The 22,877-nt window shown below is 40.6% G+C and overlaps 1 protein-coding gene across 1 annotated transcript; it reads right to left on the reverse strand.

The window, feature by feature from the left end:
- Positions 1-332: 332 nt before the first annotated feature.
- On the reverse strand, positions 333-10,913 carry LOC311485439 (uncharacterized protein). Its single transcript, XM_084540842.1, has 6 exons — positions 10,889-10,913; positions 10,724-10,793; positions 6,810-7,145; positions 6,471-6,728; positions 6,270-6,389; positions 333-3,455 (listed from the first exon to the last, which is right to left on the reverse strand). The coding sequence occupies exons 1-6, from the start codon at positions 10,895-10,897 to the stop codon at positions 2,107-2,109; spliced, it is 2,142 nt and encodes a 713-aa protein (XP_084396968.1). The 5' UTR covers positions 10,898-10,913; the 3' UTR covers positions 333-2,106.
- Positions 10,914-22,877: the final 11,964 nt, after the last annotated feature.

Consider the following 22,877-nt stretch of genomic DNA (forward strand, 5'->3'; position numbering starts at 1 on the left):
CATCCTGCTGGGGTTGGCTGCTGCCATCAAGGAGTGTCATTGCTATGGGGTGGGGGTGCCTGGTCTGGTCTAGGTGGGTACTACATGTCTAAGTAACATCCAGGTCCAAAAATTACCCAGCAGAACACTGAATTGTCACAAGATGGTCAAAGTTATTTACTTCTCCTGTCAGTGGTCATAATGTTGTGGCTGATTGGTGTATGTCTCATTGGAGAACCCCCCTCAAAATATTTTCTTTAGAACTGAAGCTACTTGGATGAAACGTCTCCCAGAAACCCTACAAGTGCAGTTGCTTTAGTTTCAACTTTATTTTTTTTTCTTCACTGTTGTCGCAATAAAGACAAAAAGAAGCAGAAGATGAATCATAACCTTTAATCATTTTTTTTTAAGCTGCACTCAAAGTTGTGGTTGATATATAAGAATAAAAATGTAACTTTAAATGAAGTGCTGTCATTTCTTTAACAAGTAATCTGGTATTGTTCTGCTATTCTCATAGCACGTAGACATCGCCCACAGCATCGGTGGTTGTTCATTTCTATCGTAGCCTGTACCGTCGTTCACACGTCTGAAGATGCTGCTGCAGCTTTTTAAATACACCCTCTGTGGTCAGACTAGAAGCAGCCACCAGTCTGAAGCCACGCTGACACGTTTGCTTGTTAAATGGTTTACTTCTGTCTCTGTTTTCCATCTCTACAACTCCAGAGTCTTTATTCACATTCTTTTTAGGTAAGAAAATAAAATAACCTCCAAACTTATTTAAAAAAAAAAAACACAATTCAGCCACAGCTCTTTTGTTACAGCTACAAGTTCATAGAGACAGTTCAAGTCTAAATGAATGGATGGATTTGGTTTGTCCTGAAACTGGACGATTAAATCTAATCCTTCACAAACAACAATGTAAACAGCAGATAAAAAGACATTTGACTGATTATAGACACATCACATAAAGATCAGGGAAGACCTGTCAAAGTATCATTAAATGAAAATCATCTTAAAGTCATTTTAAACAGTCCTCCAACTCATTCCCTATCCATTGAGTGGTGGTTCTCATTAGGTGGAGACTGATTTGTTTATTGATTACTTCAACTTTGTCCTTTGTCTTTATTTTCTTAATTGTCAGTATCGATCTTCTCTCCTTCTTCCTGGAGCTCCTTCCTGTTCAGATCTTGCATTAAGAAGTTTCCAGGGTTCAGTTCTAATCGGAGTTTTGTCTCTGAAATAACCAGCGTCAGGGAAGATCAAAACATTTCCATTTGCGGATGATGTCCTGGTTTATATTTGTGTTAATCTAACTGGTGCAACCTCCGCTCTTTCACCTTTATGCAGTCATTTTTAGTGGTTACTGATGTTTTTTCTTCTAATTTTGTAAATTTAAACCAACAAGGGGGCAATTAAAATCCTTTGTAATGTTTTTAGTGAGTGAGAGAGACTTTCCATCTTGTTCGAAAATCTGGATCATGTCCCCAAGTCAACAACCAGCTGTTGATGGTTCTGATCCAGCGGTAGGTAGAGATCCATTAGAGACAGCAGCTGCTACAATATTCTACTGACCACATGATGGCGCTGCTTATTTACAGACACACAAACTGAGATCAGATCTCAAGTGCTGCCTGGAGACACATGGAGACACATTTTAATTAAGACCAGGTGTGAACAGAGGTACATAACAATGGACAGGTGAGATCAGATTGACCAGGATGGATGAGATGAGCTGAGCTGCTTTGCTTTTCCATAACCGCATCCACACCTGATCAGCTGATTTCTTATTTGTAGTTGCTGATTTCATCTTTACTTTGTTGTCGTTAGTCTCCCCCAATCAGTCTCTGATCTGCTTGTTGTCTGTGTCCATCCATCAGTCCGTGATCGGGTTCTGGTTTGGTTCATCATGAGTTTCTTCTACAGGTGGAGTTTTGTTTTCTTTGTTGTTCTTGTGGAGACTGTATGTTGCCTCCCCTCCTTCATTGGCTGGTTGTCCTCCATCCGACACACTCTGACCAGAATCAGTCTTTGCATGTGGCATTCACTCGTCTTTTCTTCTGTCATCATCATTATTGGGCTGTTTTTGGTGTTCTCCTCTTTCTGCTGAACGTTGTTTTTTTTTCACTTTTAATCAATCTCTTTCTCAGTCAGACCCACTGTCTCATCATTCTTTGCTTGATCTCCCTCTTTAAGTTTTTGTTCTTCTTCCGTTTGTTTTTCCTTTGTTTTTTCTGGACTTGCTGATTCATTGGCTGAAGAATTTAATTCATCCGTCTCTTTCACAGTCGGACCCACTGTCTCATCATTCTTTGCTTGATCTCCCTCTTTAAGTTTTTGTTCTTCTTCCGTTTGCTTTTCCTTTGTTTTTTCTGGACTTGCTGATTCATTGGCTGAAGAATTTAATTCATCCGTCTCTTTCACAGTCGGACCCACTGTCTCATCATTCTTTGCTTGATCTCCCTCTTTAAATTTTTGTTCTTCTTCCGTTTGTTTTTCCTTTGTTTTTTCTGGACTTGCTGATTCATTGGCTGAAGAATTTAATTCATCAGTCTCTTTCACAGTCGGACCCACTGTCTCATCATTCTTTGCTTGATCTCCCTCTTTAAATTTTTGTTCTTCTTCCGTTTGTTTTTCCTTTGTTTTTTCTGGACTTGCTGATTCATTGGCTGAAGAATTTAATTCATCAGTCTCTTGCTCAGTCGGACCCACTGTCTCATCATTCTTTGCTTGATCTCCCTCTTTAAACTTTTGTTCTTCGTCCGTTTGTTCTTTCTTTGTTTTTTCTGGACTTGCTGATTCATTGGCTGAAGAATTTAATTCATCTTCTCCTTCAGATTTCTGTGGATCTGGATGTACTTCAGTGTTATTTTTGGCCTCAATTCTTGTGCTCTCCTCACCTTCCAGTGTGTTTCCTCCTGCGGGATTATGTGTCTTTTCCCCAGTTGGACCTTTTATTGCCTGATTTGTCATTTGTCCTTCCTCGTTGCCTTCTTCCTTGTCCTTGTCATTCTTTGCTTCTAATCGTTTGTCATCTTTCTGCTGTTCTCGGTCCATCAGATTCTGCCCTGCTTTTCTTGGCTCCTTGTGTGCATCTTCTTGTCTTTCTTTTCCAATATTTGAATCAACCGTTTCAGGTTCTCTTTCAGTGTCCTTTTGTTTTCCATCCATTGTTCTTGACTGTGCTTGTCCTCCATTTCCTTTGTCCTCATTCTGATCAGGCTGCTCTTGGCATGTTCCTTTGTCTGATGGATGTGGAGTTTCTGTTTCCTTGGTCTCTTTGCCGTCCATGTCACCCATCGTCTGTCCTCCACTCTGCTCCTGATTTTGTCTACTCTTCTTCACAAATGGACTTTCAGTTCCTGGAATTGTAATTTGTTCTACTTTGACTTCATTTTCTTTGTTCATCAGAGGTTGAGCTTCAGGATCTGTACTCTGATTGATGCTATTCTGATGTGGTTCGTTGTCATTCTTGGTATCTGTGTGCAAATTCAGAAGACAGCAGTTTGATTAAAATTAAATATCGCTTGCTGCACCAAAGATGTGCAAATGACTGAGCAGACATGAACAGTAATTATCAACCCCATCCATACAACAACAGCCTAATGAAAACAATAACTAGTGTTCTAATGACAAGTAATTCTGCTGTAAAATTTAAAATGATATAAAGAACACCATCTGCCCCTCGATGGATTTATCAGTGCTCTGCAGTCAGTAAGTTTTGGCTGTTATTGCTTTCATGGACTTCATGACTTTTTGGAGGTTAACTTTTTGGTTGCGCTGAGAATATAATTTATGTTGTTACTGATATTTAATATGAATATTTACTTTACTCAAGTGACCACTTCATACTTTATACATTGTGTTATAGTAAAATCATGCTGAAAGGTTTTGTCAAAGTAAACACAGATGGTGTAAATATTTGGTATTTTTTGTCATTTTTTTTTTAAAGTGATTATTTAAAAGATTACAATGTATCCTAATGTTGCAGAGGTTACCTAACACAATTTAATATACACTGCCTGGCCAAAAAAATAAAAAAAATAAAAAAATGTCGCCACCTGAATTTAACTAAGCAAATAGGTAGGAGCCTCCTATTAAGATTAAGATTAAGGTCTCTCGGCCAAGTATACTTGTGTATACAAGGAATTTGGTCTCTGCATTTATCCCATCCGTGAATTAGTGAAGCACACACTAACCCGGTACCATGCTACAGCGGGTTAGGTGCCTTGCTCAAGGGCACTTAAGCCGCTTTCTACCGGTCGGGGGTTCAAACCGGCAACCCTCCGGTCACAAGCCCAAAGCGCTAACCAGTAGGCCACGGCTGCCCCCAAACAACTGCGTTGGCCACCAACGCCACGTATTGGATAATTACTGCATGGGTGATTATCTTTCAGCTGGCAACAAGTTATTTAACCCCAATCGATGCAATGAGTAGCTTCTCATTTCTTTAACAACTATGTCTAAAGACCAGAGGTGGAAAGTAACGAAATACATTTACTCACGTTACTGTATTGAGTAGTTTTTTTGTGAATTTTGTATTTTTCAAGTAGTTTTTAAAATCGGTAATTTAAATTTTACTTGATTACGTTTTGAGTGAAGTATTGTATTTCGCTACATTACAAATCCCATCCGTTACTGAGTAAAAAAAAACCCGTTGACTAACGAAAAATCGAACGAAAAAAAATCGCACCCGGAACCACGTAGTGAGTGACGTATGGTCAGCATGCAGGCTACCACTACCAAGCGCCAAGTCTTTCTGTAGGAGATTGAGAACGAGATGGAGGTGGATCAGAAGAGCGACGACGGTTCAGAGACAGTTTGATTGACAGTTGATTGTTTGAAAAAGTTTTATGGGATGGTCAGAACTAAAATTGCACATTATACCTATAAGGGTCTTACATGTCATGTGTGACATGTGTTATGTTGTCATTACATGTGTATACATTTGTATAGATTTTTATACATTTGTATAGATTGTTCTTTAATTAAAAACTAAACAGTTTTGGATGTATGACCCCTTGTCCTATTTTCACTACATGGGAGAGATCCCCCGCCCCGTTCTACAGGTTTTTTTTTTTAAATGTAACTAAGTAACTTTTACTTAAAATACATTTTAAATAAGCTACTTATTACTTTTACTTGAGTAATTTTTCAGATGGGTAATTTCATTTGTACTTGAGTAATATTTCATCCAAGTATTGGTACTTTTACTTGAGTACGATATTTTAGTACTTTTTCCACCTCTGCTAAAGACACATCCTGTGGTCGTGGAAAAGATGTTGTCTGTCTGAGAAGGGTCAAATCATTGGCATGCATCAAGCAGAGAAAACATCTACGTAAGGAGATTGAAGAAACTCCTAAAACTGGGTTAAGAACTGTCCAATGCAATATTAAAAACTGGAAGGATAGTGGAGAACCATCAGGGTAAGAAGAGAGGCAGATGAAGTGATGCACCCATCATGCCTAGTGTCTACTGTACAAGCCTGTGGGGGCAGTGCTATGATCTGGGGTTGCTGCAGTTGCTCAGGTCTAGGTTCAGCAACATTATGTGTCCAAAGAATGAGGTCAGCTGACTACCTGAATATACTGAATAACCAGGTTATTCCATCAATGGATTTTTTTCTTCCCTGATGTTCACGGTCATATTGCAAGGTGACAATACCAGGATTCATGGGGCTCAGATTGTGAAAGAGTGGTTCAGGGAGCATGAGGCATCATTTTCACACATGGATTGGCCACCACAGAGTCCAGACCTTAACCCCACTGAGAATCTTTGGGATGTGCTGGAGAAGGCTTTGTGCAGTGGTCAGACTCTCCCGTCATCAACACAAGATCTTGGCAAAAGATTTATGCAACACTGGATGGAGATAATGCAGAAGCTTATTGGAACAATGCCACAGAGAATATGTGCGTAATCAAAGCTAAAGGCAGTCCAACGAAGTCTTAGAGTGTGGGATCTTTTTTGTTGGTGGCGACTTTTTTTTAGACCAGACAGTGTATATTTACCAATTCAGAGAAGAAAAATCATAGCATATCTTTGTCTGATCCCCCCATCCCAAGTCAAGATAAAGAGGTCATAGAATGGATCTTGATTCGGAAAAAGAAACTGTGGTCAGTGCACAACCATAAATGCCTGAGGCATCAAATATGATACAAAACAAAACTCGTATGTTGATAAGGTCATCATTTTTTTTCATTTAGAGGTCCTATAAACACTTCAGTTTGACCACAATTCCATGTCAGGCTTCTCAACGGCAGAAGTTTCTCATTATATAATTGCTTTGACTTACTGGTTTTGGTCTGTCTCCACTTCCACCCAAGAAAGCCGACTACAAGGATAAAGAGGAGGCCAATGATCAAACCAACGATGGTAGAAGTAGTTGAACGAGATGACTCCTGGAAGAAATCATCTGAAACACCAAACAAGATTACATTTGTTTATAACAGGTTTTCAACTGTTTGCATGTCATAAATAAAGTCATCATCTCAACCTGGGATGGTGATCTGTTCCTCTCTGTGCTGGTTGTTCTGCTGGACTCTACAGGTGAAGTTGTTGCCGTGTCTCTTGTCCACAGTCACTCTGCTGCTGACAGTATAGAGGTCATCAGGACCTCTGACTGTCTCTGGAGGTCCAGCAGAGAGCGGGTTTCCCTTAGAGTCCAGCCACAACACCTCAGGCTCTGGATACCAGCCTCTGGATTCACACTCCAGCACTCCAATTTTGGTTTTAGTTATTTTAATCGCGGCAACTGGTGATTGAAGAAAAGAGAGAATGATGAAGCTTATGATATATAACTCTATCAACTCCTAGATTTGGTTTGTCCACTTACCCACAGCAAGCTGAACAGTCGTATCTGTGTTTAATCCTGGGATGTAGCACTTGTATTTTCCCTCATCAGACAGCCTCACTTTGGAGAGACTCAGTGAAGCATCTCCCTGTTTCAGTCCGCTGACAGGCACTGATGTTCTTCCCTTGTAAAGTAGGTTCTGATCAGGCAGGTGGTCTTCGCCGGACCGCCTCACGTGGACAAACCTGGGCTCCAAGTCAAACTTTGACCACTCCACCATCTGATCTGTGGCATCCGCAGCAGGTTTGATGTGGCATGGCAATAAGGCATTACCACCGGCCGCTACCTGCATGTACAGACCATTCGCCTCAGACTCACCTGAGGAAGAAAGACATCACCTTCTACATTTAGAGTAAGAATGGAAGTACAGATTCTTGTTGTCAAAAACCAGACATCGTGATTTTTTAAAATTATTATTACTAGTGCAGTGCCCGTCGGAAGTATGTATTCCTATAGTGGGAGCCTACAGGTGCTGTGTATGAAGATTAGTGGAAATATTAGAGCTGAGAAAACCTATTTTACCGATATATTTTACATTTCTTATCCAAACAACGTCAAACTTAGCAGTGCACATCTTCGTGCCCGTAGCGAGACACCTGCCCAGTTTCAATCGGGCCAACGGTTCGCGAGATATGCGTGCCACAGACACACACACACACACACACACACACACAGACGCTTCTTGACTTATAGATAGATGGCGGACTACATGCTAGTTTTCCTGCCGGAGAAGATATTGAGCCTATTAGGGTTACCAGGGCAAAATATCATTTCTCCTTGAGTTTGGTTTCTTCTAAAGCCGATTTGTAAACAGTGCTCAAGATTTGTGCGCATGCTCCGCCTCTTCCTCTCCGTTTTTGGTGAATTTCTGAAAGTGGCTGTTTTTGATGCCATGGCAACCGGAGTAGTGGAAATATTAGAGCAGAGAAAACCTATTTTACCGATATATTTTACATTTCTTATCCAAACAACGTCAAACTTAGCAGTGCACATCTTCGTGCCCGTAGCGAGGCACCTGCCCAGTTTCAAATCCATTGGGCCAACGGTTCGCGAGATATGCGTGCCACAGACAAACCAACAGAGTTACACACAGACAGACGCTCCTTGCATTATTAGATAGATTATTGTTAATATCCAGGACTGTGAATGTCTCCACCAAAAATTGTGACGTGATGCCAAAGGAAAAGTTATAACATCTGACAAAGTCCTTAAACATTATCCTCTTGGGTCAACGAATGTCTGCACAATATTTTATCCCAGTTAGTCCCATGGTTGTTGAGCTAGATGTTGATTTAAAAAATAATAATAATAAATCAAAATCCTTATGGACTCACATCAAAAGTTAGTAAAAATCTTTAAACTTTACCCTCTGGGAACCATGAATGTCATAAAAAAAATATATTTCATTACATCAAAACGTTGTTGAGGTATGTCATTAAAACATATCAACTTTGCAGGGATCAGACAACATTGTCAGATCTCTTTTTGTTCAAGATTACCACCTGTCACAAAAAGGGATCTGACAAGGTTCGTGCTGATGCTTTGCCACATGCTGTATAGTTAATTGTTTATGAAAGTATAGTTCCAAACATTTTGTTTGAACTTGTAAGGTTGGGGGTGTTACGTGCCAGAGAGGGGCGGTGTATTTCTCTTGTTTTTTTTTTTCTCTCTCTCCCCCCCGTTTGTTCAGTAGATTCTACAAGTGATTCCACCTGGGAAGTCTGGTGTGGTCTGCTGATTGGTTGGTTCATCGCCTAGTCATCCAATTACCACCACAGGGCCTGCATTAAAAGGATCCAGCTCGAGGCACCTCGTGCTTGACTTCCCCCTGCGCTTGACTTCCCCCTGCTCTTGACTTGTTGCTGCTTGCTGGTTGCTCTCAGACTCCTTGTTGCTCGCTTCGGGAAAGCACATGGTCCAGTCTCTGCTTCCTGCTTGACTGTTCTATTGAGTTCCGTTGCCTACTGTGTTATCAAGATGTGGACCCTTTTTGTACGGTTTATTTCTGTCTCCACAAAATCTGATCTTAATCACTCAAAGAGTGGTTGAAGGACTCCACAAAAAACTAAAATGTCTGGTGACACCAGTGAACAAGTCAGAAAAAGTTCTCAAAATGTATCCATGAATGTCTGAAAAACGTTGATCTCAAAACATCAAAAAAACGTATCAATCTCACAGTGGCAGTAGTCTAATAGTCATAAAATTAACTATTTCGAGTTAATAAAATGTATCCTTTCGGGACCATGAATTCTCAGTAATATTTGATCTCAGTCTGTATCATAGTTGGACTGAAAAGGTTTTTGAAAAAAACAAAAACCTTAAAAATCACAGTGGGATCAAAACAAAACTCACCAAAGTCCTTAAACTTTACCCTCTGGGGACCATGAATGTTTGCACAGAATTTGTTCTCAGTGCATCAAAAAGTTAAGATATTTCACAAGAACGCATTAACCTCACAGTGGCACTTGACTTAAAGTAATAGAATCAACAAAGTATTTAAAATGTATCCTCTAGGAACCATGAATGCCTCCATAAAATCAGATTTCAATTGCTCAATAAGTTGTCTAAAGAGTCCCTCCTGGGACCATGAATGTCTGTGCAACATTTGATCTCAGTCTGTCCCATGGTTGTTGGACCAGAAAAGTTGTTGATAAAAAACCCTTCACAATCATGGTGGTATCAAAACAAAAATCAGCTAAATCCATAAACTTTACCCTCTGGGGACCACCAGTATTTGCACAAATTTTGATCTCAATAAATCAAAAAGTTGTGAAGATATTTCATAAACAAAATGTAACCTCGCGGTGGCACTAGACTTAAAGTCACAGAATCAACAAAGTTATTAAAAATGTATCCTCTAGGAACCATGAATGCCTCCACAAAATCAGATCTCAGTTGCTCAAAAACATGCCGAAAAACACGCGTATTAAAGACAAAAATATCACACCAGTAAAACAGTTACTAACTAAAAAAGTAGCTGAAATGGGGATCACAACAAAAATCTGCAAAATTCTCAAACTTCATCCTCTGGGGCCCAAGAATGTGTGCCGGAAATTTGATCTCAAAACATCAAACAGATATTTCACAAAAAATGGCACTAGCCTAAAAGTCATAGAATCAACAAAATTGTTGAATGTAACCGATGAGGACCATATTTGATCTTAACCGCTCAAAAAGTTCCAGAATCAGAAAATAGCTCAAAATGTGTCCTCTGGGGACCATGAATGCCTAAAAAAGGTTGATCTCATTACTTCAAAAAGATGTGTTTCACAAAAACGTCAACCTCACAATGGCACTAGACTAAAAGTCATAGAATCAGTTGTTAAAATGGAGCCTGTGTAAAAAATTTATCTCAAGTGCTCAAAAAGTTGTTAAAAGAAAAATGTCAAGAGACACCAGTGCAAAAATTACTAAATCAGAAAATAACTGTCTTCAAAATATATCTTCCTGGGACTATGAATATCTGCACAACATTTGGACCAAACCAACTGAGCTGAGCAAATAAAAATACTGAAAATGAATAGAATATGTGACCATGAAATAATGAATATAGCCTTAACAATCTCTAAACCATATTTTATATCTAAACCAGCAGAAGCTTTGATCACTTCAACATAGCACAAAGTTAATTATCAAATTCCATCAAATACAACATTCTTGCGTCTTTCCTCTCTGTCTCACCTTCCAAGCATACCAACCCACACATTCTCACTTTCATTTTCGTCAGTGACACAGAGACGTTTCCAAGAAGGAAGTATTTCAAAAGAAAATGTTGCATTTGTTTGAGAGGACAGAATATTGTGTTCATTAATGTGTATTTTGTTTTACTGAAGGTGTAGTAATATTTTTACAGTGTAAACTTCAATCTGTGTAGAGTGTATGCGTGGGTACGTTACCTCCATTGAAGAGTGTCAGTAGAAGTATGATGTGTAAAATCAGTGGAGGGTCACAGCTCCGTCTGTCCGGCTGATAATGATTCAAATAAAACAAACAAGATAATAAATTTACAAGACAACTACTTGAATTAAAGCAACAAAAGAAAATCTACTTTGATTTGTTACCTCAGGCATGTTTCCTCTTTGAGTACGCCACCCACGATCAAAGTCAATAAAACTCAGATACAGAGCTGCACCTGCAGCTCCGCCTCCTTGTATGTTGCACAACCTGTTTAAACAGGAGAAGATATGTGTATTTTTAGTTTCCTGAAACGCCGGTCGTTCAGGTGTGTTTCGTTACGCCAGAAAGTGCAACTTCCGGAGCTGCACTAAGACGACGGTGGCGAGGAAAAGCTTCAGCTCATATGAAGGAACGTATCTACCATCTGATTGAGGGATGTGTGCAGCATCTAAACATGATACACACAAGAGTTCAAGATATAGTTGATCCATGTTACACAAGAGATTGATAAAGAATAAAAAAGAAGTAGAATATTCATTGTAAACATGTTTAGTGGTCATACAGAGCGCCCATAAAGTTGCTGTTGTAATGATAAACTAAAGCAAAGGATATTAAAACTGTGAGTATCATTTACAGCGTGTCTGCTGACGTTTTCAGAAATGGTGGAGGTGGATGGAAACGTAATATGTGGTACTTTAGTCAGAGTTTTATTGCGCTGCATTATCTTACCACTTGAACTTTGCAACACCTTCTATCAGAACTGCCTCCCCCTCCCCCCTTGGTGCAGGTAGTAAAGGAAGGAGGGAGGAGGGAGGTAAGAGTGCAACAAGAAGAATTAGTCCTACTCTGCCACCTGTTGACCAGTTACCTGTATCACATGTCTTCTAGCAGGTTACCAGAACAATAAAGACCCAACCCTCGACCTAACCCTCATATCCCAGAGACCTTATAGAACCATATAACTGTTATACAGCTCTTCTCTCTCAAAGTTCAGACTTACTTGTGGTTCCTAGAGTTTCAAAAAGTAGAATGGTAAGTAGAAGTCCCTCTATATTTTTAATGCCAAGTTTCAAGACTTTCCTTCATAATCAAGCATATAGTTACAGCTGGGCTCAACTGACCCTGAACCATCGCTAGGTTATGCTGCTGTAGGTTCAGGCTTCATGGCTTACAGTTATCCACTGCTTCCTGAATGTGTAATTCTCCAACCTGCTTATAGACGTACAGTTGCATGCAAAGGTTTGGCCACCCCTGGTCAAAATGTCTGTTAATGTAGACTGTTACGGTCTCTTTTTCTAATACGGCTCACAAGACACATAACCTATAACACGGACACCAGACCATAGTTGGAGATTCAAGAAAAGTGTGCTTTATTTTAAACTGAAAACAAGAGCCGGGGGCAAAAAACAAAACAAACCAAGCTCAAAGAACTAAAAAGGACTGTAGGTGCCAGCCAAAAAAAACAAAGGAGGAATTTGGAACAAGGCCAGCCCACATAGGGCCGTAGGAACCCGACCTCCTTCCTCTAAGCAAGTAAATTACTTAAAGAAACTAAACCTAAACAAAAGGAACAAAAACCGAAAACAGGACTACCGGTCACCTGCTTAAGGACAAAGAAACATGAGGTCAAAAACACAACCTGGCCACTAGGGTTGTCACAATGTGCGCCAGACAAAAAGGGTGAGAGAGAGAGAGGGAGAGAGAGAGAGAGAGAGAGAGAAAGAGAGAAAGATAGAAAGATATCTGACACCGCTCCTCTCTCATCCTTATATAGTCTCCGCCCCCTGCCTGAGCACAAATGAGATTCAAGTTATCAGCAGGCCAGGGGAGGAGACTAGGAGGAGACGGGAAGAACAGCAGCACGTAACATAAACAATTGAGCAAGTGGAAGATGAAATGATCTGCAAAATGCTTGAAGTTACAGATGATACATTCCCTTTACATTTTAAACAAAATCATCTTTTACACTTTCAAAATAAAAGAAAAGGAAAAAGGGCCACAGCAAAAGTTTGGGCACCATGCATAGATAATACCTAGTCGCCCCGATCCCGAGTCATCAGAACCACAAAATTCAGCGACTGAATTTTGTAAAAGAACATTTAGATAATCCAGATTTCTGGAGGACCCCCCCCCCCCCAGGATCCCTCTCCCTGCTCATGTAAAAAGCACACATACAATCTACCCTGTCATCTATAAAACCATGAGGGATAGGGTTAGGTCTAAGGGTTAGGGTTAGGCCTTTCATGGCCTTGTATGTAAGGAGAAAGATTTTAAATTCTCTTCCAGATTTTAATGGGAGCCTAAACTCTGATCCAGTCCAAAAACTGATGACTGTGATCTCAACTGAAGCACATTTTTTTCTCTTTATTGTTCTGGTAATCTGCTAGAAGACATGTGATTCTGGTAACTGGTCAACAGGTGGCAGAGTAGGACTAATTCTTCTTCTTGCACTCTTACCTCCCTCCTCCCTCCTTCCTTTACTACCTGCACCGGTCATGACAACAATGAATCATCCAGTCAGACTGTCTAAAACTTCCTGTCTTACGTGCTTTCAGAGTCCTGGGACAATCTGCAGAGGCAGGCTGCATTTACTCTGCTTTACATATTTTCTTGTGTATTTTCTTCATGTTTGTTTTATGTTAAAAACCGGTATCCTTCTAAAATCACTACAGCATTGTTAAAATTGACAATAGTACACCTTTGACTTTTTTCCATCAAACTCTCCAAGTCTACATTAATATGTCTGGTGGTGTTTGTAAACCTGCCGCTAAGACCCCAGACGTATGCAGCACAGGAAGAGGAAGTTCTCTGCTACATTATATTTAGTGTTCACGCTGCCTGATGCTCAGACAGTCAGCAGTAAGACACCATGGTGGTCACAGCTCTCTGCATCAGCCTCAGTGAGTAGACAAGTCGTCTTTTCTCATTGTATGGGTTACATGTATACCGTTCTCTGTAACACTTGAAACTGTTTTTATGTTATGGTAAAGGTCTAGAGGTTTTATGCCAGATAATATAAATATTTAAGGCACTCTAGTCTGTCCTAAAGACATGAAAGTAATCTGTGCACTCTGAACACAGATAATCCAAAAGCTAATCAGACTACAAAAGAAGACAAAACACATGTAGAAAGAGGACACCAGGATATTCAAAGTAACACACAAGGCTGAAAAGCAGGGAAACACCAATTAACCATAACCTTATGACCTCTTGTGTGAAGAAATTAACCCTGGTTACCTGGTCCACCTTTGTCAGTGGGTGGGATATATGAGTTAGCAATTAACTATTTGACCTCAGAGTTGATGTTAGAAGAAGGACAAATGGACAAGTGGAAGGATATGAGCAACTTTCACAAGAGCCAGACTGTAACGTTTAGACAACTGTTGGTCAGAACATCTCCAGAACTGCAGCTCCTGGTCTGTAGGGGTCAGTACTGATCAAAAGTGGTCCAAGGAAGGAGGAGAACCAGAATGTTCATTGATGGATATAGAGTGAGAGGGCTGTCCCGTATGGACAGATCCAACAGCTTCTGGAGCTCAGACTGTTGAATAAGTTGATGCTGGTTCTGACAGAAAGGAGTCAGAAGATTCAGTGGATCACAGTTTGTTTGGCTTGAGGCTGTGTAGCTGCAGGCCAGTCAGGATATCCATGCTGACCCTGGACCTCTGATGAAACCTCCAACAGTGGACATTCGAACGAGAATTGGACCACGGAGATGATATCATCAACGTTACTCAGTTCACTGGGTGGTGGTTTTAATGTTGTGGCTCATCTGTGTATGCGCACAAAAAGGGCACGGGGTAGAATGTGAAAAACATGGAAATAAAACAGGAAGAAAATCTAAAGTTGCATCTAAGACCAAAACTCTGTCTTATTTTGTCTCTGCAGTGTTGATGCTCCTGGTTGCACATGCGCAGCAAAGTTATTCAAAGACATCTGGTGAGTAACCCAGCAACCCTACAGCTTCACACCTTTGAGGGGAGGGGCCTCTGTGGATCATCCCACAGATACTTGATCAGTTTAGGATCTAGTGAATTTGGAGGCCATGTCAACACCTTGTGCTGTTCTTCATGTGTTTTTTTTGTTTTGTTTTTTTTAGTTGTTCCTAAAGTGTTTTTGTGTGTGTTTCTTGAAGAAGTTACATCCAAGTCTTCAGTTTTAAAAGTCTGGTGGGCAGTTGGGTTTAAACAGGAACATTTGTGGGTGGTGTTCATCAGTATCTCAGTTGACTAGTGTCTGATAATGACCTGTTGACCATATACTCACCTGTAGTTGGAGGAAAATAGTTTTGATCTTGTTTTCGGCCTCTGATGAATGGTGCTCTATTGATCCATTCATGTCCAGAGACATAAGGTGTGAGTGGGAGTGAAATTTCTTGGGAGGATAGGTTCAGACTGTCTTCCGAGAACCAGAGAAGATAGGTGAGGTGAAAGAGAAGTGAAGGAAGCCATCTATACCATTCAGCCACAACATTATGATCACCTTCCTAATATTGTGCAGGTCTCCCTTGTGGTGACCCATCAGAGAATGGACATGGGCCTTCTGAGGGTGTCCTTTGGTGGATTTGGAGGCCAGTTCTTCATGTTTTTTTTTAGTTGTTCCTAAAGTGTTTTTGGGTGTGTGTCTGTGTCAGGCTGCATCCAGCTGGGGATGGCTGCTGCCATCAAGGAGTGTCATTGCTATGGGGTGGGGGTGCCTGGTCTGGTCTAGGTGGGTGTCACATGTCTAAGTAACATCCACACTAGTGAATGCCAGGTCCAAAAGTTTCCCAGCAGAACACTGTATTATCAAAAGATGGTCAGTGTTAATCACTTCTCCTGTCAGTCGTCATAATGTTGTGGCTGATTGGTTATATGTCTCTGTAGTCATACCTGGCTATTAAAAAGCATCTTGAGCCAGCAGATTCAACCACATATTCGTGCTGTGTATGCAAAACACCAACATCATTTGGGGCACAGTTAAATATTTTGACAAGAGAAACTCATTGTTTTAGTACGTAACTGCCTCTCAGTACAAAGCCACAATAAAGCTGAAACCCTCAGTCAACTCTCTGTGCAGGTGCTAAAAATGATGCTGCATGCTAATAGATTCAACCATGCAGAGAACACGTTCTTTTCTGGTGTTTTATTTAATGACATTTCAGTATGTCTAAGTTCTTAATCCTGTTTCTGTCTCAGATGGACGTTTTCGCATCGTTCCGTCCAGACTGCAGCTCTTTGAATACGAGTCAGTCTCTTTCACCTGTGAAGGGTTTAATGCCTCTGCTGGATGGAAAGTGGAGAATGATAACAAGTTCCTTAAAGAATGTTCTAACGTTACAAAGAGCTGCCGTATTGACTACACCTTTGTGTCGGACAGTGGACAGTACTGGTGTGAAAGTGGAGGAGAGAGAAGCAACACTGTCAGCATCAGTGTCACCGGTATGTTTATAGTCAGAAGAGTTCACAACTCAACCATTAACCCAAAATGACCAAATGTCCTCGTGTCTTTCAGCTGGTTCTCTGATCCTGGAGAGTCCCGTCCGTCCTGTGGTGGAGGGAGAATCTGTGACTCTGCGCTGTAGAAGAAAGACAAACTCCTCTCTCCTCATCACTGATTTCTATAAAGATGGCCTCCTCATTGGGACAAAGTCTACAGGAATATTAACCATCGACAGAGTTTTAAAATCTTATGAGGGATTCTACAAGTGTAACATGTCCAGAACTGAGACATCACCAGAAAGCTGGATGTCTGTCATGTCTGTCAGAGGTAAAAACAAAACAGGAGTAGGCATGAATCTTTTTTATTGTGTTTATAGATGTTTTCAATTACTGACTGCGTATAAAGATAGAAAGATAAATCTGTGGTTGAGGTTGTTTTGGCTTCCAGGATTGTTTCTCCTTCCATCTCCTAACTCCCAGCTAAAATGTTCAAAGAGTTGGAGCGTGAGTAGGTCCACAGTGGTTGAACATTGTGACAGAGAAACTCAACTGTTATTTCAAATGTTTGTTGGCTCTCTAGACAGCTAGCAACCCTCGAGGAGATGCAGTCACCCCTGATTGATGCATAACTTTAAGCCTTGATATAATTTAAATTGTCCAGAAGTCTGGAGCCAGCCTCCAGCGGCCATTAGAGGAACTGTAGTTATTGGCTTCTCTGTGCTGGCGTCATCATTAGCCCCAGAGGTTGTTGCTTTCTTTCAATAAGCAGCTTGTTAGCTTAGCACCGGATTGCTGTACTTACTTACTATACCTTTAAATGATAAATTGATCAGTCAAAGGTTTTTAACAATTGTCTCATGAACACTGAGGGATTTGTACAGTCTTAGGGCCATGGCACATCAAACCAATGGTCAGCTATGTACAGGCATCAGGAAATTGCTGAGCATCTGTAACTCTAGTTTTATTGGTCCTAGATAGTCAGAGAAAGGTGGCTTGTGTAGTAAATATTTAATATCCCTTCCAGGTAGCAGTGTGACCCCTGAGAGTCCTGTTGATCCTGGGAATGAAGGTGAGGTCACCTCATTTGTTGTGGTTTAATGAAATGCTGCAATTTACTGAACTCACACTTTTAAAATTGCAGCCGACATCTTGAAGAATAAAGACTCCCTGAAAGACCGCGAGGGTGACAACAACAACAAAAAAAAAAGGACAGAAAGTCAGTGATTGGATTTCTTTGAACTGAGGTTGTATGAGGTACTACAGTAAATGGTGGCCATGGAAGTCAGTCCTATGGACTGGGAAAATCATTTTAAATAATCAACATCATTTAGAATATTATCAGAGCTTTACCTTATAGTCAGACAGCTCTTTCTTGCAGTGAACTGAAGTTGGTATACTGCTCTCTTCAAAGCCAACAAACTCCTTTCACAAAAAGAGTCATTCTACCTCACAGGGCGTAGGAGTTGCCGGTTAAACGTTGTGTACCTTTGATGTTTTAACTTGAATCCAAAGTAATGTGGTTGACGCACCAATGTCACACAAGTGCAGTAGCAAACTACTGAAGCTCCTGCAACCGGTGTATGTGGAAACAATGCCGTCTAAAGCCTCTCTACCTGTGCTTCCACGTCTCAGCTTACATCTGTAATTACGGCACTAAGACACTAGGCGGTGACTGGTCAGTTCAATGGCAAGTTAAACAGAGTAGTTGAAGTTAATGAATGTTGCTCAACTGTTAGTTAAGGCACAAAAAAATAGGGAAGATGCCTGATAAGATGGTTTGTAGGAGCTTGAACAAGGGAGTACTTTCTGAGCTTTGCCAGGCACTGATAATTCTAGTCTATCCACAACTGTGGCACGTCTGGTGCCCATCATAAGCCCCGCCACTGTCTGCATGTATTGGCGGGGCTGCTGAAGGAATCATTTCTTTTCATTCGCTACAACAAATCGTCCCTTAGAGCCAGCTTATTTACGAATATCACATCAGTAGAAGTTACGGGTTTTGAAGCATATCCAAAAAAACAAGCTGAAACAAGGTCAATTGGCTGACATCTTCAGTTCTTCAAAAACTCACATGACTAGGGCCTGTTAGCAGATACTTACCTGGAATTGGAGGAACCTGTTTTGATCCCACTTTCGAGTCCAGTCGTCCTTGTCGTCCAGCTGGTTTTTTTAGGAAATACCATGACGTGGACGACTGAGAACCTTCACACACTGTCTGACATCCCTGACTCCAAAGTAAAGTTTTGATAATTTTCGGCGGATCATTACCTCATACAACCACGATTCAAATAATCCAAGCTTTCTCTTCAAAGACTAAACTTTCTGTCCTCTTTCCAGTGTCTCACACTGAATTTCTTCGTCTTTACGACATCCTGCTGTGGACCTCTGTCTCCGTTGTGTTGGTTCTGCAGCTGCTGGTGTTGGCACTGCTTTACTGGAAGAAAAAGCTAGGTAAAGAAATCAACCTTGTAATAATATACAATGAATATTTAGTACGGGGTTATTCTGTGGGTATTAGTGGTTGGGAAGAAGTTTTTTTTGTAAAATAATTTGGATTTTTATCTCATGAGGGAAAAAATTAGACCTCCTTCCTGTTTAAAATGAGTAAATAACCATATTTTCTAATTTGATTTCCACAAACCAATTAACTGAAACACGATACAGTTTCCATTTTGTTACTAGAGAATGATTTCAACAAGGACCTGTATGCTGTCCCCATGAAAGACCAGACAGAGAAGAAGGAGAAGAAGACAGGTGAGATACTGCACTCTTTACTGCACAAACAAGCACTGACTTGAGTCGTCATTATTTTGGGGGCTGTGAGAAACTGATCTGGTTTGCTTTAGACGCTGCAGACACAGCTGATCGTGTGAGCCTCAGCCTTGACTCAAACCCACGCAGAGAGGAAGAAGGTGAGTTAAAACCTTGAGGCGTTTTTAGTCTCAGCGTCTTCTGCGGTGCAGCACATATAACCAGCCTGTGTTACTAATATCAACCACTGTTTCTGTCTCTATTTTCAGAACTGCCGCCTCACGTTTTGCACAGCACGTTCTTTGTTGGTGTCACCTCTGTGAAATGGTTACTGACGCTATTTATTTAAAGCATTTCAGAGAATCTCTAAGGCTACTATATATTTCCACCAAACATGAACATGAAGGGTTTATAAGTGGTTTAGCTGACGTGCACAGCTGAGAATGATGATTTGAAACCAGAGCCTGAGTCTAAGTAGCTGTAGGTCAGTTCAGTGGATAGTGTATCTGTCATAGGAGATTACAGTTTTGATTTGATTTGTCCAAAATCCAAGATGCCTGAGGTTGAAATACACCAAAAGGTGATTCTAGTTTTCAACCCTAACCCTTCCCCAACCTAACCCAGCCAGAGCCTTATCTTCTTCCCCAACCTAACCTTAGCCCAGAAATGAGAAACTCAACAGCAACTTGAGTTTCCAGCATGGGGGATTTCTCCCATGTGGCAGCTGGGCAACACACTATGAAAACAAGGAAGAAAGAGATTTTATCTACCACATTCATCCACAGTGTTTGGCCAGCTTCCAGTAGCCAAACACTGCTACAGCTCCAACTCTCCATGTGGATTTCATGCAGTTAGTCCTACAACCAAGTATGTGTCATTAAGCATTCTCAACAAAGGCCTTAATCACTCTTTATTGTTAATTCGCAGTGTCTTTTACTACATTTCTCATAGTGGAATCTAAACTGTTGTCAGAAGGCTGCCATTTAGTTGTTACTCTTCTGTCCGTCATCACATTAAACCCCACCCCTAAACAATCTGATTAGCCCAGAAGATCTTTGCTGGAGTAGAATTAGTTCCCTAAAGACAGACGCCACAACAATTTTCAACCACAAAATATTTATAGGAGGGGAAGTTGGTCTGACCTCCAGGCTGCCCCAGTGTCCTCATGCTTCTGATTCGAGTCCGGTCAGCATCGATTTTTTTCATTAGTTTCAGTTTGGCTGCAAATCATCCATATTGTTTTCATAGCCCCTCTGTAATTCCAGCAGTGAGTTATGTGAGTGAACTTAAAGTATTGATTATGAGTTTATTTTTCAGTTAAGTTCTTGAGTAGTTGTCATTAGGTCTAAGGCTGCTGAGCTAGTCAATGTCGCCATCTAGTGGTTACTACGGTGCTACTACTACTTGGGTACTAGGAACCAAATTGTTTAATGTGACAGTGTCTAGTTAGCCTCCATTTAATTTACCTGTTGACCAGGTCACCTTTTAGTCGAAGCCACCACTGATCACAAGGATGAACTGATTAAAATTTGGTCAAATGCAACCACAACATCACACAACATGATTTTATTTTGGCAACAAATCAACAAACCGTTCCATAATTATTAGTAAAAACTGTAGGTGTAATATGAAGTAACCGTAACACTGACCTATTATTAGACAAATCAGCCATAACATTATGACCACTGAGTTATCATCACTCCAGTCAGTTGGTGTGACTGACGGACGAGCTACTGTAACTCAGGTTGTTGAAAAAGTTAATGGTGGTTCTGATAGAAACGAGGCTCTGATAGAAGACAAGCTGGTGGAGACGGTTTGATGCTTTGGTCCATGTCTGCTGAGAGATCTTGGGTCCTTCCATTCATGCGGATGTTCATTTGAGTCTTAGCTCCTGCCTCAGCATTGCTGCAGACCATGTCCACCCTTTCATGTAGACAGGATTCCCTGGTGGACTGTGGACTTTGTATCAGTAGGATGATGCTCTCTGGTTCAGGAATGGTTGGAGTTCAAGGTGTTGACTTGGCCTACAAATTCCCCAGATCTCAGTCTAATCCAGCATCTTGTGGGACATTCCAGATCAATGGACTTAAATGATCTGCTGCAGATGTCTTGGTGCCAGATACCACAGCCCCACCTTCAGAGGTCTAGAGGAGTTTAGGCCTCGATGGGTCAGGACCTCCACCTAGATTAGACATACCTCGTGCTCATAATGTTATGGCTGATCTGTATATCTTCGGTCAGCCTCTAGTGGAAGGATCCCGAGCATCTGTACACAGTGTTGTTCTATATTTAGTTTAGATGAGAGCAGAGCTGTCAGTCTGGTTGTGTTCCGCTTTAACAAAAACCTGTTTTTCTCTTTTTCTCACAGATCACTGAGAGCAGACTCACCTGACAGAAGGACAAGGTGTTTGGTTTCGTCTGAAGACATTTGATCATTTTACTACGTGTGTGTTTTAACAGCATCTCTCCCATGATCTACATTGTTTTTTCTACATCGTGTAATGTTTGACAATGAGTTAGAAGCAAACTTGAAAGTGAAAAGAAGTCAGAATAATTTTATTTCTTGCAACTTACATTAAAATCTTACAAACATAAATCATGTTTTCATGTTTGCTTTGCTTTTGTTCAAAAACATTTTTATTGAAAATTCACTTTAAACAAAATAATCAACATGAAGCTTTTCAGTGTATAAAGAGTAGAAATAAGTGCATAATGCACCCCCCGGTTTCAATGACCCTTGATCAGATACAAACACTGGGACTGATAAATATTCAAAAGTTAAATAAAAAGTGATTTCCTGCTCTTTGCAGTTAATCAGTTGACATGTGTTAGCATGTGTTAGCTCATGTTTAGGGTGAGGATGAGCGGTTACAGAAAATGAATGAATAAAGAATCAGTTAACTGACTTTTTGTGGTTGTTCGCTGAAGTAAACCTGCATCTGCTTTGGAGTCAAAGCCAGAACTGCAGCTACAGATCGTGGCGTTGATTAACTGACTAGTGTTTTACCAAATGACAGAACCATGCGGAACACAACAGTGTACAAGTATGGATGTTCAGATCTGCCAACCAAGCTTTAGGAAGCCAGAGGCCGTTTAGTAGTCCATTGTTGAAATCCATTTTTCATGTTAAGATGTCAGTTATTTACATGAGGATAATGTTATATATGCTTTTTTGTGTTTTCCAAATTTAACGTATCATCTACTCTTAAATCTCTTGTTAGGACACCACCTCCTTTTAACATAGGAAGAACACAGGTTTAAATTAATTTATCAATCTCAATTCAATATATTTCATAACCAAAGGGATGAATTATATAACACATTTTAAACCATTAATTCTCTGCTGTAAAATAACATCACAGACAGCTTCTCAAGTGTGAATGAATATTTATTTACTGAAGTGGCAACTATGAATAAATAAGGTACAAACAGAATATATGCACGTATGTGTTAAATCAAATAGAACTGATATCATGAGACGTGATATAACAAGACTGGAGTGTTTGCAGAGCAATGGTGAAGAATGGAGATGTGTTATAACGTTAAACTAACGGTGGTAGATTAACCCTGTGGAAACTTCACTGAAAATAATGGGGAGTTTCAAAGCTAGAATGACACCAACTCTTGATCTCAAGCAGGTAACAGCAGGAAAGATTCAGCTTACTTTTGGTAGAATCTTTCCAGCAGAAGACCCAGTGATGACGAGGAGTCAGCGCGTCCCGGTATGACCTGGTGATCAAAAATCGGCACCGCCATAGCTGGTTTCACCTGGGTTGGTTGACAGGCACTTGTTGCATGGTCCGCAGCTTTAGTCACCCAGCGAGGACCTTTTCGCTTGAGAGCGTTGTAGGTGTACAATCGAGGATAGTAGACTGCACCTTTACAATGTCTTTGAAGGTAATGGAGAAGTCCCCAGCTAACTGAACTGACTAAGTTATAAAACGAAGAGTGTAAACTGATGTTGGCTTTCTTACTTGGTACT

This window comes from Chelon labrosus (assembly GCF_963514085.1).
Source record: "Chelon labrosus genome assembly, chromosome: 1".
In the NCBI taxonomy this organism is placed as follows: domain Eukaryota; kingdom Metazoa; phylum Chordata; class Actinopteri; order Mugiliformes; family Mugilidae; genus Chelon; species Chelon labrosus.